Source organism: Bos taurus, chromosome 11 (genome assembly GCF_002263795.3).
Source record: "Bos taurus isolate L1 Dominette 01449 registration number 42190680 breed Hereford chromosome 11, ARS-UCD2.0, whole genome shotgun sequence".
NCBI lineage: Eukaryota > Metazoa > Chordata > Mammalia > Artiodactyla > Bovidae > Bos > Bos taurus.
In genome coordinates, this window is record NC_037338.1 from 11,030,161 (window position 1) to 11,048,309 (window position 18,149).

General features: G+C 37.8%; 1 protein-coding gene across 7 annotated transcripts in view; it reads right to left on the reverse strand.

The window, feature by feature from the left end:
* Window positions 1-18,149, reverse strand: part of ALMS1 (ALMS1 centrosome and basal body associated protein) — a 190,664-nt gene that overhangs the window by 141,010 nt on the left and 31,505 nt on the right. For 6 of the 7 annotated variants that reach the window (XR_809620.4, XM_010809855.4, XM_010809857.4 and 3 more), the window contains exons 2-5: window positions 17,389-17,514; window positions 7,159-7,354; window positions 3,242-3,359; window positions 17-2,135 (exon numbers count right to left, since the gene is read on the reverse strand). Coding sequence is in view for 6 of the 7 variants with exons in the window: in XM_010809855.4 (XP_010808157.2) it covers window positions 17-2,135; window positions 3,242-3,359; window positions 7,159-7,354; window positions 17,389-17,514 (2,559 nt within the window). In the remaining variant the exon portion in view is untranslated. The remainder of the gene's footprint in view (window positions 1-16; window positions 2,136-3,241; window positions 3,360-7,158; window positions 7,355-17,388; window positions 17,515-18,149) is intronic. The other variant, XM_010809860.4, reaches the window with a different exon arrangement.

Genomic DNA, 18,149 nt, shown 5'->3' on the forward strand with positions numbered 1-18,149 from the left:
CATTTTATTGCCTTACCTCTTGTCTTTTACTGCATACAACAGCATTTTCATCTACGCTACAGCATTCAGTATCATCGTCCAGAGTACAGATGTCAGATTCAGCCTTCCCCTGCAGGCCCTCTACAAAATACGAGTCATTTTGCATAATTGTATGTATAGTAAAACTGGACCTGGCTCCCAAAGGCCGAGGAATTTCCCCTTGGCCCGTATCAGCTTTCAGCAATGTCTTTTGGCCGACTGCAATTAACGGTGCATTACTCATCACTGGTAAAGCACCTTGTGACTTTGCATCACATGCCACCAAGTTTGCTGAAAAGCCGCTTCCTACAGCTGCAGATGGACCTTCAATGATGTAACTAGAGTTTACAGTCTTACCCAAAATACAGTTTGAGGAATCTGCTTCTTCAAAGCTGTGCTGCTTTAAATCTTGTGAAACCAAAGAATCTGAAGTCCATACTTTCATTGGGTAAATAATGTTTGAAGATCCTAACTTCTCTGCAAGGTCAAGAGCAGAAACAGACTTTATCTTCCCAAGGGGAAGAAACTGTTCATTGTCTATACCATACTGAAATAAAGTTGACCATGTTCTGCCAAGACCAACAGCCTGTTTGAGAGATTTTTCACTTAAAGAAGATGATGGCTTAAGCTCTGGACTAAGAGAAAGTGGCTTAATCAGTATTTCCTGAGAAGCACTGGGGATTGAGTTTAAATTGTGATGCCAGTACAGGGAGCTATCACCATCATCTTTTTTATACAATGATTTTGAAGCTCCTGATTCAAACACCCCAGGAGTAGACTGATAGCGTGGACGTTTAAGTTTATCAAATAAAAGGTTTTCATCATAATTTAACAGGGAAGGATCTGGACTTTTTGGTTCACTTTCTTGGCTGTCATTTGTTAAAGATTTGTTGATGTCAGTTTGGATTTCATTTACTGTACTCTCCTTCTTGGAAGGTTCAATAGAGGCAATAACTGCCCGAAAAGCTACATTTTTCATAGCACCAACATTTTCCCCATCAAAAACAGAAGTTGCCTCTTGGTTTCTTTCTTCTTGAAAATACAGTTGTTCTGATGTCTCATTTGAGTTGAATTTAATAGTCTGAAGAGGACCACCAGAAATCTCCATCGTAGAGGTATCAAGCCCCCGGGAGAGTATATGTGCTTCTGAAACTTCTACAGAATTATCAGGAACTACAACATTCTCAATATATTGTATTTCTGAAGATCTGGGATGCACCTCTGAAAACACTAAAGTATTTCTATTCTCCTTTACTTCAAAACACTGAGATAATCCTTTCCCCAGATCTTCTTCATTGCTTTTATAACTCTCCAAAGAATCCACCTTTTGTTTCACCTCATTCTCAACAGGAGCCCTTAAACAAACACTCTCAAAATAATGACTATCAGACATCAAGGGAACCTCGCTTCCTCCTGATCCCAACAAACAATGCCAGAAAGAATGTGGCATTTTATTATTAAAATGAGGAGCAACTTCATGTGGAAAAGAAACATGATCCTTACTGATTAGATATATTTCTGGATGGTGTGAAGCTCCCTGCTTGCTCCACGGCATATTTGAAAAAGAGAAATTGTCACTTTCCTTAGGAATTTTATTTCTATCAATTGTGTCAGATGAATCTGAATAAGAATCATGGTCCTTACTGGCTAAATATTTTTCTGATTGTTGTAAAGTTCCTTGGTTCCCATACTGTGCATATAAATAAGAAGCATCAAAATTGTCACTTCCTCTAGGATTTATGTATTCATCACTTATATCAGATGCAGTTGAAAAAGAAACGTGATCTTTATCAGCTAAATTGGTTGCTGGCTCCTGCATAACTTGTTGTGTCTCCCATGACATATATGAATAAACAGCATCATAATTACCAGAGTCTTCGCAGGTTTTCAGATCAAGTGTATTAGATGAAGCAGTCTCTTCTTTAGTCCCTTGTTCAGGAGTTAATAAAGAGTGCTGAGACTTAACAGCTGTACTACCTATAAGTGGGTGCTGAGATCTACTAAAGCAACTGTTAACTAAGTCTGATGCTACTCCTGAGGCTGCCTGGAATAAAGCTTCACTAACTTCCGACGGTCGAGAAAACCATTCAGTGTCTTCAGACTTACCAGGAATTCCCCTGAAAATATACAGTTAAAAATAAATAAATAACACATTAAAAACATTTATCTTTTTTAAATACTAATATGAAAAAAATGCAAAACTGATGTTACTAAAATTGAGGTTATTTGAAAAGTATGTTGAAAAAGTTCTAATTTCAAATTCCTTTAGAGTGGCTGATGATTGAATGCAGCAAATTTTTTGTAGACAGAAGATGAACTACCATCCTATGACCTGATATTTTCTCAGGCTTCTCTCAAAACAATACTATGCCCCAAAGATGATTCTTTAAATGAAAATTTCAAACTTTACCATTTAAAATATGCAATTTATTACCTACCATAATTTAATATTCATTTAACATGCATTAATTAATTCTTTTACTAGTTATTATGTTCTTAAAAACCACTTAAGTGATCTACTCTTCAAACAAAACATAACCTAATCATTGGTTGACTACTGTGTACAGAACACTTTTCATAAAAGTAATTTTAAAGTAAAACACAGCATAAGGGCAGAGGTTTTTAACTCTGTAAACATTTATAGTTTTTCATTTACATTGTCTTTTTTATTTCTAAAAGAAGAAAACATATTCTTGGATAATTCCAAATATGATTTGAAGAATTCGAGACTTGTCTCTCATGATGACTAAAAGACATTAATTTGGAATAACTTAATTTAGATACATCTATTAGAAAAATCATGCTACTTCATTACTTCCTATTTGCATCTCCTACACAGGAAAGAGAGATAACTAGGTTCACTCAATACTGGCTGACAAAAATGAGAATGCCAAACAAGCTAGTGACCATGAAATGAATGCTTTTCACAGAATAGGAGTGGGCTGATGGATAGCAAATCAGCAGATATATAAAGAAGAAAATCGAGTGTGCTTTCTAAACTAAAATATGCCTAGTATGCTAGAATACATTAGAAATTATTTTTAAATAAACTACACTCCCCTGCCTCATCTTTACACACGTTATTCTGCCAAATTAACATGTACCGTGTCTTAAGGCCTTGTCACCCAAAGTCTCACTACAAGTCATTAATTTAGTAACAACTTAGAACAAGAAAAGAAAGAGTAAAAAGGTTATATGCAAGTACAAAAATAAATCATCCTACCTCAGAGGTGCAAAATCTAGTTCACTTTGATGAAATAAGGAATCAGGCCCAAACTCTTGACGTTCTGTCAAACATGTCAGCAAAGGCAAATCAGGAGAAGCAAAATTGTCCTGTAGGACTGCAAAGTTTCAAATATAAAAATGTTGGGAATGCTGATAATTTAACTGCTTAGCTTATATAATATTTTAAAGAACCTAAATGTTGCCATCTGGAACTTTCTACAAGCATTAGTATGATAATGTAACAACAGCAGCAAATACCATTTATTAAGATCCAAGTTTGGAGAAGAAAATGGCTACCACTCCAGCAATCTTACCTGGAAAATACCATGGACAGAGGAACCTGGCGGGCTACAGTCCATGGGACCACAAAGAATCAGACACAACCGAGCGACTAAACAACAACAAGATGCAGGCACTTAACCTAATATTTTATTTAATCCTCATAACAACCTTGAAGTATAGGTATTATTACAGTCATCTTATAGTTGGGGAGACATGACCATAAATCTTAAAAAATATTAAGTAATCTGTCCACATTCAAATAGCTTATATGCCAGAGTACAATCTAGACCTAAACACTATATTTTTTAGCAAATGCTCCTAACAATTACGATCGTTTCTTTCCATCTTACATCAAAATGTGGTTCACAGGCTCCCAAGCATCCTTAAGATACTCCCAGAAGATGCCTGGGTCAAAGTGATATTCAAAATAATATTAACATATCATTTGCTTTTTTCACTCTCATTATTTCATAAGGATACCATGGAATTTCCCAGGAGCTACATCACATATGATAGAGCAACATCCTGAAGGCAGAAGCAGATATCAGAACCTGTTTGTCTTCTAATAAGTCAGACATTACATATTTTTAAGTAAAACAACACTAGTCCTCTAAATATTTTTGATTTTGAAAGTTATTTTTCTAATAAACCAGGTTAATTTATAACATCAATGGAGTTGCTACTTTTGAATGAATTGATAAACTCATTTTTAAAGTTTTTCAGTTTTAATAATTTCTAATATTGGAAAACATCAATAAGCCACGTCAACAAAAGTTCTCAGTAATTTTAAATGTGTCAAGGAAATCCTGTGGGCAAAATGTTTGAAAACTGCTAATTTAAAGGGAAAAAAATGCTTGTGAATACCTGAATGTCACCTTAAATAAGTTCTAACATCCCTAAATATGTACAACTAGGTATAAACTCCTATTCCTTATAGTATTTATACAATTACAAAAACAAAAAAGTAAACACTAGCAGAAACAAATCTATGAAACCAATAGTCTTCTATCTCATATTAATTTAACTAGACAAGTGATGTTTTGCTAAAACTGAAATGTGCTTTAAATATGAATGTAATACTGTGACTACAGTATACCTTCTTGATTTCACAATGCCTATAATAAAACTGCATTCCTTCCCTATCATAACTGTCACACTCTTGTTTTAATCTTCAGTCTGTCTGCTTCCCACTTTGATTACCAATTCCATGTCTGCTTTACTCAGAGCTATATCCTCAGTGCTTAGCAAAATACCTGCTACAAAGTACCTCCTACACTTAGTAGGCACTCAGAATACAATTATTTATTTAATAAATGGATTAATAAAAAATGGGAAACTGAAAGATAACAGTAACATTTACCACCAAGGACTAATTGGTACAACTCTTCCTTGGCTCTGGCCAATAAGCTCAGTCTTAAACCTTCATAACAGAAATCTTTCATTCCTCTAAGAATCGTGAAGATTTTTCAACAAAGACCCCACATTTCCTCACACCTGGACAACTGTTGCTGGCCTGGATAGTCTTTTTTGAAATATCTAACCGTTCCGGCCACAGTCATCATCATGACATTTGCCACTGATGAGATCCACTCTACAATGACTGGATTCCAGCCTAACAAAGTCACAGTGATGAAATTTCCTCTGGTCATCAGATCCCAGGATCTGATCTAATTATTAAAATGTTCTATTGTATCTACAGTAAATGAGAAACTGGAGCTGTATAACTCAAGCCATGTAGCAGAATCTCCAACCCAATGCTGAAACTATTCTATTGGAGAACTTCACTTATTTGCTGTGACATAATGCTCACCTTTTTTTGTTATATAGCTATATAACATTATTAGCTATATTATTATTATTAGCTATATCCCATTATTAAATGGCTCTACTAGTTGAAAACAGCCTCCCTACAAGTTTTGTAGTCTCATTTTCAATTCTGCTGCTGCTGCTGCTAAGTCGCTTCAGTCATGTCCGACTCTGTGCGACCCCATAGAGGGCAGCCCATTAAGCTCCACCGTCCCTGGGATTCTCCAGGTAAGAACACTGGAGCGGGTTGCCATTTCCTTCTCCAATGCATGAAAGTGAAAAGTGAAAGTGAAGTCACTCAGTCGTGTCTGACTCTTAGCAACCCCATGGACTGCAGCCCACCAGGCTCCTCCATACATGGGATTTTCCAGGCAAGAGTACTGGAGTGAGGTGCCACTGCTTTCTCTGATTTTCAACTCTAGACTAGGAATTGGCAAACATTTCCTATAAAAGGTCAGCGAGTAAATACTTTAGGCTTTGTTGATCACACATGGTGTCTCTGCCCCATGTAATTCTTTTGTTCATTTGTTTTTTACAATCCTCTAAGATGCTAAAACCTTTTTTAGCCCACAGACAGTACAAAATCAGGCTTCAGCCTGTGACTAGTAGCTTTCAGACCCCTGCTGTAGACCATTATCTAACTCAGCCTATGGTACTATTATTTTCCTTTTATTGTACTGTCTTTCCAAAAGACAACACAGCTTTCCTCTATATATTCCTAGTGTATAACACACAAAAGGCACTTAGATATTTGCTAAATAAATGAATAAATGAAAAATAAGTTGCTTCATCTTTAGCATGACAGTCCTTCAAACATCTGATCATAGCAAAGTCTTTTCGTTCATATGCTATCAATGTTACCTCCTCTTCAAGGGAACTCTAACTCTTGTCAACGTCTTTCTTTAAATATAAAACTAAAATTGACTTTGATGATCTACATCACTGAATATATTGGCACTGATACTTTTTACTTGGATAGCATTTGAAAAGAACTTGTTGGATTAACTGCTAATTCATGCTCCTCTACAAAATTCTGTTAAGACACCTCTATGGTTGAATCCCACACCCTTGACAAAGGTTAACTATAAAATCTGTGATGGTTGCATTTTCTTCAATTTTTGAAACTAAAAATCTGAAGAAAACAGAAGGAAAACAAAATAATATTTGAATTATGAATTAGGCATAAAAAAATTGAAATTATCATACTGCCTAAGCTTTCCTATATATGTGCAGCAATCTAAAGTAATGAGAGTATAATTCTATCTCCTACCTTGATGATTTGAAAAGGACTTAAAGTTTATCTTTTGTAAAGAGCTAATAAATTAGTTCCATATTAAACAGAAGAAAGCAGGAAGATCTGCCTCAGACAAGTCATTTAACCTCTTTATCTCAATGTTTGGATCTAAAAACTTAGGATAATGATAAATGTCTTAACTAGTTCTAAGAAGCTAATTAGGTAAGCATGAACATTTGTTTTCTGTTTGGTTTTCATACATCATGGAGCCTCCATTGCTGAGAGAAGCAGTCAAAAGATAACACATGTGGTTACCCCCAGGAAAAACCCCAGAGTCAGGACTGAGGAGGCATATCCATGAGAGAAAGCTTCTATGCCTTCTGAGAGCAACAGAGAATGATAAAATGAGGAACAATTGCATATTTAATGTAACTAGACCAGCTGGCCAGTGTGAAAAACCAGAAATAAACTAACACATTTGAGTACAGTTCTACAGAGCTCAACTCAAGGATTCGGACGCAAGATTTGGAGTCCCCCGTGTGTATTTTGTAAATGTGAGGTATTACTACTAGCTAAAAATAAAGAGGTATTACCTAGCAACGGAGAACATAAGAGGTCTCTGTTGGGATCCTTTCCTTGATTTTCTGATTGGGTCAATATACCTTCCTCCAAAGAGGTGAAGTCGGTCACTTCAGTCCCTTTCTCTCTCATATTAAACCCAGTCTGGGCTGTATCCAAGGTGCAGGATGAGTCCATTTCTTGAGGAAGACAATGCCAAGATTCTGTTCTCTAAAACAAGAATTTTAAAGGAAAATATGCTAAATCATTAACTGAGTTACCATACATATTAACATTTAGATTAAAATGTCCATTTACATTAGCATATAGCTTTCTATTTCACATTTTCATCAAAATTTTTTTCACAATAAGATTTTTTACCTTTTCCCATTATTACACATCTTTTAACGTGTTGAACCACTGGCATTTCTGCTATTCTTTAATATTACTTCTCATCATTAAAACAATAAATTTGGTTCTTCATGATGAAATCCTACAATATCATAAAACTGAAAAAAAATTTCCAAATCTAAAGCTACAATATTCTTTACACATGACCACTTTACTAACTCTTATTTGCTATACTAGTTTCTAGTGGACTTCTTGGTACAAAACATGTGGTTTCATGAGTCGTGAGTGGTACATTTGTCTCTTTCAAACGTTAACTCTTTTACTTGTGGCATGATTCAGAGCAATGTCTCTCAAAATACCTATGGTCAGTTCTCCCTACTTCCAACTCATTACAGAATAACATTTTATTAATACTAATAAAAATTAATAGGTAACAATAAAAAATAAATTTACAAACTAAAAAAAAAAAAAAAAAAAACTAGGAAAATGAAACTGAAAAGGTATATAAACCCAAAATACAAAACACATGTCTAAGTGTCATTTTCTGATACTAAAAAACATCAATTTGCTATAAAAGTTTCTAAACACTTCCTCTCAATTCTTTTTATTTCTTGACAGTAACAGGCAATTCATGGACTGGCACCAATCTACAAACCACACTAAGCAGCAATGTTGAACTAAAGTTGAATTAAAGACTAATGGTAACCAGTTTTATAGGCATTTTCTGTTTAAATCTGGTTATTTAAAAAACAAATTTAGTATTAGCTATTAAGAATATTCTTCCTGTCATGCTATTAAAGTATTCCTTTATTTTCACTTTAAATTAATTTGATTAGGAATGGGCACGAAATTTGATCAAACAGCATTAGAGCATCATTTTTCCCCAATTACATCTGATAAAATACAGCAATAAATTTCTTCATAATGTAACAACTTCACAGTAGTAGGCAGATGGTAGATGAGACCTTTAACTAGATTTGATAGCAGTCTTTAACATTCTCAGTGATTAAGATTCATTAGTATTTTTAAATGCTTTTGTTCTCTAACCTTGTTCTGTATATTTTAATACAAGGAAATTTTTTAAAAAATATAAAAGACTTCATGGTTGAATTCATTAGATCCAAAAACCTTTTTGATAGTTGGTACTATTATAACATTCTTGATTTCTTCTTAGTTTCAGTTCAACTCCATAAGCTTTGACAGGTTTGTATTAAGTCTACCTCATTAAGGTGGGGTTTTTTTTTCTTGATTGGATTTGCTAGGAATGTATACATTTTTTCTATCTTCAGTGTAACAGTTCTACTTTCTAACTTATTTCTGCTTTTCTCTTTACCATGTTTCCTCTACTTTCAGCTTTTCATTAATTATACAAACAAAATTTTTTATTAAACAATGAATTATTTTAACCTATCTGTTTAAAAAGATGAGACAATGACATTATATTGATGGCTATCAACAGGCTTAGACATATGATGTACTGATATTCATTATTTTATTCCTTAACCAAATTAAATTTTTTTAATTCCCAAATGACCCACATATAAAAATATGTATTATAATTTAGGACGATTTCACAATTTCAACAAAACTTTAAAGGATTATTTCCATTAGTTAAAATCCTCTAACCAAATGTGCTTAAGAGTAAGCTTTAAAAAAAAAAAAAAAAGATACACAACTATCCACTTTCTAATATCAGCTACAAAAAAATAAATATACGGAGAAAAATAATCCTGGAGAATAATATTCTAAAATATTAACACTATCCATCTATGGCTTACCAGATAATAGACCTTTGGCATTCCAAAATATACCAATCCCATCTATGTCAGATAAATTAGTCAAATCCGTAACATCAAATTGCTATTGGAAACATGCTTTATACATTTTTCATACTTGAAAAATAAAAAGGAATGTGAGAATGATTTTTTTTTCTTTTGAGAGTATTCAATTCAATAGGGAATAGTGGGCCAATGAATAGGTTTGAAAGCAAGGGAATTCCAATCATCTTGGGATTTTCACTACAACAAAATTTCGGGTCCCAACTTATCTCTTAGCCCCTCTGACCAGGGTTTGAGCCTTGTCCCATAGTTTATTCTTCACTACAGATGAAAGATATATGCATTTGTTCTCCTGTCCATACTCTGACCTCCACAGATCACTCAGCTCCTAAACTGCAATAATTTTGCAACCTTATGAAGACAACTATCCTACCACATTTACACTTCCCTGGTAGCCCAGTTGGTAAAGAATCTGCCTGCAATGCAGGAGAGCCAGGTTCAATCCCAAGGTCAGGATGATCCCCTGGAGAAGCAAATGGCAACCCACACCAGTATTCTGCCTGGAAAAATTCCATGGACAGAGGAGCCTGAGAGTTGGACATGACTGAGTAACACTTATTAACTGCATTTTCCTCTTTATCACTCTTAAGTGCTTGTCAGTTCAGTTCAGTCGCTCAGTCATGTCCAACTCTTTGCGACCCCATGGACTGCAGCACGCCAGGCCTCCCTGTCCATCACCAACTCCCAGAGTTCACCCAAACCCATGTCCATCGAGTCGGTGATGCCCTTCAAACATCTCATCCTGTCATCCCTTTCTCCTCCTACCCTCAATCTTTCCCAGCATCAGGGTCTTTTCCAAGTCAGCTCTTCACATCAGGTGGCCAAAGTATTAAGAGTTTCAGCTTCAACATCAATCCTTCCAATGAATGCCCAGGACTGATCTCCTTTACGATGGAGTGGTTGGATCTCCTTGCAGTCCAAGGGACTCTCAAGAGTCTTCTCTAACACCACAGTTCAAAAGCATCAATTCTTCCGCACTCGGCTTTCTTTATACTCTCACATCTTTATACTTTCCCATCTTTATACTTCAACTCGCACATCCATACATGACCACTGGAAAAACCATAGCCTTGACTAGACGAACCTTTGTTGGCAAAGTAATGTCTCTGCTTTTGAATATGCTGTCTAGGTTGGTCATAACTTTCCTTCTAAGGAGTAAGTGTCTTTTAATTTCACGGCTGCAATCACCATCTGCAGTGATTCTGGAGCCCCCAAAAATAAAGTCAGCCACTGTTTCCCCATCTATTTGCCATGAAGTGATGGGACCAGATGCCATGATCTTCGTTTTCTGAATGTTGAGCTTTAAACTAACTTTTTCACTCCCCTCTTTCACTTTTATCAAGAGGCTCTTTAGTTCTTCTTTGCTTTCTGTCATAAGGGTGGTATCATCTGCATATCTGAGGTTACTGATATTTCTCCTGGCAATCTTGATTCCCGCTTGTGCTTCCTCCAGCCCAGCATTTCACATGATGTACTCTGCATATAAGTTAAATAAGCAGGGTGACAACATACAGCCTTCACGTACTTCTTTCCTGATTTGGAACCAGTCTGTTATTCCATGTCCAGCTCTAACTGTTGCTTCTTGACCTGCATACAGATTTCTCAGAAGGCAGATAAGGTGGTCTGGTGTTCCCATCTCTTTCAGAATTTTCCATAGTTTGTTGTGATCCACGCAGTCAAAGGCTTTGGCATAGTCAATAAAGCAGAAATAGATGTTTTTCTGGAACTCTCTTGCTTTTTCAATGATACAGCGGATGTTGGCAATTTGATCTCTGGTTCCTCTGCCTTTTCTAAAACCAGCTTGAACATCTGGAAGTTCATGGTTCACGTATTGTTGAAAACTCGCTTGGAGAATTTGGGGCATTACTTTGCTAGCATGTGAGATGAGTGCAACTGTGTGGTAGTTTGAGCATTCTTTGGCATTGCCTTTCTTTGGGATTGGAATGAAAACAGACCTTTTCCAGTCCTGTGGCCACTGCTGAGTTTTCCAAATGTGCTGTCATATTAAGTGCAGCACTTTCACAGCATCATCTTTTAAGATTTGAAACAGCTCAACTGGAATTCCATCACCTCCACTAGCTTTGTTCGTAGTGATGCTTCCTATGGCCCACTTGACTTCACATTCCAGGATGTCTGGCTCTAGGTGAGTGTGAGTGATCACACCATTGTGATTATCTGGGTCATGAAGATTTTTTTTGTACAGTTTTTCTGTGTATTCTTGTCACCTCTTCTTAATATCTTCGGCTTATGGTAGATCCATACCATTTCTGTCCTTTATTGAGCCCATCTTTGCATGAAAAGTTCCCTTGGTATCTCTACTTTTCTTGAAGAGATCTCTAGTTTAATTGAGTCTCTAGTCTTTCCCATTCTATTGTTTTCCTCTATTTCTTTGCACTGAGGAAGGCTTTCTTATCTGTCCTTGCTATTCTTTAGAACTCTGCATTCAAATAGGTATATCTTTCCTTTTCTCCTTTGCCTTTCACTTTTCTTCTTTCCTCAGCTATTTGTAAGGTCTCCTTAGACAACCATTTTGCCTTTTGCACTTCTTTTTCTTGGGGATGGTCTTGACCACTGCCTCCTGGACAATGTCATGAACCTCTGTCCATCCGTCCATAGTTCTTCACGCACTCTATGAGATCTAATCCTTTGAATCTACTTGTCAGTTCCACTGTATAACGCGAAGGGATTTGATTTAGGTCATACCTGAATGGTCTAGTGGTTTTCCCTACTTTCTTCAATTTAAGTCTGAATTTTGCAATACTAAGTTCATGATCTGAGCCACAGTCACCACTGAACAGTGACCCCACAAGAGACTGACCCAGACTTGTTTGTGAGTGTCCAGGAGTGTCCAGTAGAGGCGTGGGTCTGCGGTGGCTGCTGCAGGGTCAGAGGCACTGAGTGCAGCAGTGCGTGCCCGCACCTTTTGAAGGAGGTCGCCGTTATCTTCATCACCTCCACCATAGTTTGGTCTCAGGTCAAACAACAGGGAGGGAACACAGCGTCCCCCCACCATCAACAGAAAACTGGATTAAAGATTTACTGAGCAAGGCCCCGCAGCCCATCAGAACAGACCCAGTTTCCCCCTCAGTCTCTCCCATCAGGAAGCTTCCATAAGCCTCTTATCCTTCTCCATCAGAGGGCAGACAGAATGAAAACCACAATCACAGAAAACTAACCAAACTGATCACATGGACCACAGCCTTGTCTAACTCAATTAAACTACCCAAGACAGACGGGTCATGGTGGAGACATCTGACAAAATGTGGTCCACTGGAGAAGGGAATGGCAAACCACTTCAGTATTCTTGCCTAGGAGAACCCCACGAACACTATGAGTGTTCACAGTCATCTTTATAAACACTGTTTCACAAACATTTCTGACTTTCTTACCCTTTTCCCCTACCATCCTATCTGCCTAGCAAAAGTTGAGTTCTAGTTGAACCTCTCCTTGTCTTAATCCAAGCAACAGCACACTGCTGAACAAAACACACATTCAGACTGGATTTCCTTTAGATTTTTTTAAAATGAATTTTTACTGGAGTATAGTTGATTTTTTTTATTTTAAAAATCTTGCTTCCCAGGTGGCACTAGTGGAAAAAAAGAAAAAACACCCGCCTGCCACTGCAGGAGACACAGAAGATGCAGGTTCAATCCCTGGAGGAGGAAATGACAACCCACTCCAGTTTTATCACCTGGGAAATCCCATGGCCAGAGGAGCCTGGTGGGCTACAGTCCAAGGGGTCACAAGGAGTCAGACGTGACTGAGCACACATGCACTGGTGAACCGTTGGTTTACAATGTGTTCGTTTGTGCTGTACAACAAAGTGAATCAGCAATATGTATACATATATCTTTTTTTTGGATTTTCTTCCTATTTAGGTCTCCACCGAGCACTGAGTAGAGTTCCCTGTGCTACAAAGTAGGTTCTCATTAGTTATTTATTTTATACTTAGCAACAATGTGAGCTGCTGGCTCAGAGCTTAAAGCCTCTGCCTGCAATGTGGGAGACCTGGGTCCAATCCCTGGGTCGGGAAGATCCCCTGGAGAAGGAAATGACAACCCACTCCAGTACTCTTGCCTGGAGAATCCCATGGAGGGAAGAGCCTGGGAGGCTACAGTCCACAGGGTCGCAAAGAGTCGGACACGACTGAGCGACTTCACTTTAGCAACAATAGTGTATACATGTCAATCCCAATTCCCCAATTCATCCTACCACTCTCCCTTCTTCCTTGGTATTCATATATTTGTTCTCTATGTCTGTGTCTCTATTTCTGCTCTATGAATAAGATCACCTATACCAGTTTTTCTAGATTTCATATATATACATTAGCATACAATATTTGCTTTAGATTGATAACATTAAACCTCAAAGGCACTCAGCCCTGCCTGGAAGTTCTACTATAGTTTCCTGCCAAGCTGACTGGCCAAAATGATTACTTTATACTTTCCTCAGAACTACTGAACTCTCCTTCCTCATTTTCAACTGATGACCTCATTTCCCACTTCAGTAAGCAAACAGCAGGCGATGGAGCTCCCTTATTTTCCTATCACAAGATCTACAGCCCTATTACCTAACCCAGATTTTCATTTTATGACTTAAACTGTCTTTCCCTCTAACCTATCAATGGCTTACCCATCTCATTCCATTTTTTCTAATGATTTCTTTCCTATATGTGATTTCCCGCTTTCCTTCACACAATTTCCCTTCCTACTGAACAATTCTTCTCTTTATGCAAACATACTCCAATAATTTCCCATCATAAAATAAAACTTTAAAAAAATCTGTTGACCATTCTTTTCTTTCTGCTTATTTTGCTATGATCCTGAGTGTTATATCCTTTTAATTAATATAAAAAGACCCTCAAATCTCTAAATATTTTTGATTGATATGGAGAGGGATGACAACAAAATAAATACAAACAAATTTTTAAGGAGAAGTAAAGGCTGGAGATACAAATTTGCAATCTTTAAGTATACAGGTATATTTAAAGCCCCAGATCTACATGAGAATCAAAATATTCCAACAAACAGAAGTCAAAAATTCAAATAAGTTGAGGGGACACAATTCAACAAATAACAATCTCCCTTCCATTAACGGTCACAATTACTATGCTTTTTCTTGTTAGGGTTTCTCGTAACCCTTTTAGCTTGGTGACAGTATATCTCCTTCCTCTGTATCTTGCATTCAATGGATAGTAACTGCAATTCAGAGAAAACTGCAGGAACCAGAAGAAATCTGATACCTAAGTTATTACATAATCACCTTTAAATATTTAATCATTATGAGTAAGACTGTATTTTTTTCCTCCTACAAACATATAAGAGCTTTTTCCTATCTGCTCACAATTTTTCCATTTCCTCTAAGTTTATTACTATGTTCTAGATTAGTGGTTCCCAAAATTTGGTCCGAAGATCCCTAGGAGTCACTGACATCCTTTCAGGGAAGTGACATGGGCCTCCATTTTCTAACTATGTACCTATATAAGGCTAGATTTTCTTCATATAATTTAAGCAAAACAATATATCCCAACGGACTAAATGCAGAAAGCAAATCTGAAAGTTTAGTTATGACAGTTAATTTTATGTGTTACTTGGCTGGGCCACAGGGTGCCCAGATATTTGGTTAAACAATCTGGGCACTGTGAGAGCATGTCTGGATGAGATTAACATTTGATCCACAGACTTAGTAAAGCAGACTGCCCTTCCTGATGTGGGCAGGCCTCACCTAATCCACTAAAGGCCTGAATAGAACAAAAGGCTACACAAAAGATAATTCGCTCTCTCTGTCTGATGGTTTTCAAGCTGGGACATCAGTCTTCTGCCTTTGGAATCAGACTTGGCACAGAACTTACACCATCCGCTGGCCTGTCATTGAGCCTTTAGACTTGGGTTAGAACATATACCATCAGTCAACTCCTAGGTCCAGACTGGAATTAAGCTATCAGCGCTCCTGGGTCCCCACATTATAGAACTTGGGATTTCTCAGCCTCCATAATCACATGAGCCAATCTGCTAAGGGAAATGCGGACTGAAACTGCCCGCCATGACCAAGCAAGTGGCCAGCCACTTGCATGAGTTATCTTAACAATAGGAGGTCCATGGTAAGTAATGTGCAAGTACAAGCTACCACCGTCAGGAAGAATTTGGGAAAGGTCAAAAGGAGATAGGAGACACCAGCCCAAACATCCTACCAATCTCCCAGAATCCTTCTCTTGGCTGAGCTATGCACACACCACCAGGAAGGACCCTGAGACAGAACGATCAACCCAGAAACTAAACCCCATCACCATAAATCCAGAGACTGCAAGTCTCATGGCAGAGTAGTTCTCTTGGGTTCCCTTACCCTCCTGCTTGCCACCTGGGTTTTCCCCAACAAAATCTCTTGCTTTGTCTGCATGTGTGTCTCCCTGGATAATTAATATCCAAGTATTTAGACAAGCGCCCACTTTGGGGCCATAGACGGGGTCTCCACTCCTGCAACAAATTCCTTATAATACACACACAGACACAAATACATATATATATATATATATATATATATATATATATATATACACACACACATACACACACACACACACATATATATACATACTGTATATATGTGGGCTTTCCTGGTGGCTCAGACGGTAAAGAATCTGACTGCAATGCAGGAGGCCTTGGTTTGATCCCTGGGTCAGGAAGATCCCCTGGAGAAGAAAATGGCTACCCACTCCAATACTCTTGCCTAAAGAAATCCATGGACAGAGGAGCCTGGCGGGCTACGGTCTAAGGGGTTGCAAAGAGTTGGACACAACTGAGCAACTAACACTATTGTAAATACACATGTATTATCTCCTATTGGTTCTATTTTTCTGGAGAACCCTGTCTAATATAACAACTGTCTTCTAGTAAGGCTAACATTAAAGAGATGTGCAAAAATGTAAAACGATGCCATCCTTTCAACCAATTTTTTTTTGCTTTGGAAAACAGTAAATTTTCATTTTAAAACATATTTTTATGTTAATATATAATGGATTTGTATTTTTAAATAAATGTTCTTAGAATGATTTAATTTTAATAACTTGACATCAGTTCAGTTCAGTCGCGTCCAACTCTGCGACCCCATGAATTGCAGCATGCCAGGCCTCCCTGTCCATCACCAACTCCCAGAGTTCACTCAAACTCATGTCCATCGAGTTGGTGATGCCATCCAGCCATCTCATCCTCTGTCGTCCCCTTCTCCTCCTGCCCCCAATCCCTCCCAGCATCAGGGTCTTTTCCAATGAGTCAACTCTTCGCATGAGGTGGCCAAAGTACTGGAGTTTCAGCTTTAGCATCATTCCTTCCAAAGAACACCCAGGACTGGTCTCCTTTAGGATGGACTGGTTGGATCTCCTTGCAGTCCAAGGGACTCTCAACAGTCTTCTCCTACACCATGGTTCAGAAGCATCAATTCTTCGGCACTCAGCTTTCTTCACCGTCCAACTCTCACATCCATACATGACCACTGGAAAAACCATAGCCTTGACTAGACGAACCTTTGTTGGCAAAGTAATGTCTCTGCTTTTGAATATGCCGTCTAGGTTGGTCATAACTTTCCTTCCAAGGGGTAAGTGTCTTTTAATTTCATGGCTGCAATCACCATCTGCAGTGATTTTGGAGCCCCAAAAAATAAAGTCAGCCACTATTTCCCCATCTATTTGCCATGAAGTGATGGGACCAGATGCCACGATCTTCGTTTTCTGAATGTTGAGCTTTAAGCCAACTTTTTCACTGTCCTCTTTCACTTTCATCAAGAGGCTTTTTAGTTCCTCTTCACTTTCTGCCATAAGGGTGGTGTCTGTCATCTGCATATCTGAGGTTATTGATATAGACAACCCTTATAAACAAAAACTCTTTAAAACACTTTTGAAAAATGTAAAGGAATCCTGAGACCAAAAAAAAGTAAACTGTTGTCCTATATAATTAAGGCTGCCAAAGATCTACTAGAAAAGTGGAATATTAAACTAATTCACCTCTTTCTGCTCTTCATAGCTAAATCAGAATTTCTCATGCTGCTTATCAAAAGAAAGTTTTCCAGTTACAGAAGACATACCTGATCATCGCCAGAACCCCACGGAGCTATATTTTCCAAAGAGGCCACGTTAGTATCAGAAATTTGTGTTCCACTATTGTTGTGATATAATGGCTGTTGCCACAGATGACAAGTCAATGGAACAACCTGAAAATCAAAGGCAGATTTAAAGAGAGTAATAACACAATCCCTATGACTAAACAATAAACAAATTTAACGTTTAAATTATGTTTGTCAGTTTATAAAGCACTTTCACAAATATAACATTTAGACTTCATAATCACTGTCCAACTTACTATCTTCAACCTCCCTGGTCGTCCAGTAGTTAAGAATCCATCTGCCAACGCAGGAGACATGAGTCTGATCCTTGGTCCAAGGAGATCCCATATGCCAGAGGGCAACTAAGCCCATGCACCACAATTACTAAGCCCAAGCTCTAGAGCCCCTGTGCTCTACAACAAAAGGAGCCACCACAAAGAGAAGCCTGCACAGCCTAACCAGACAGTAGCCCCACTCCCCACAACTAGAGAAAGCCGATGCACAGAACGCAGTGCAGCCAAAGTTAATTATTTTTTAATTAATTAATTTAAAAAAATTAGGAAATAGTGATTTTGATTACACAGTAAGGACTTGATATATTCCAACAAACCACACCAGTTCTTTAACCTATGCTTGTACCTGGAGAAGGTAATGGCAACCCACTCTGCTATTCTTGCCTGGAAAATCTCATGGACAGGGGAGCCTGGTGGGCTACAGTCCATAGGCTCGCAAAGAGTTGGACA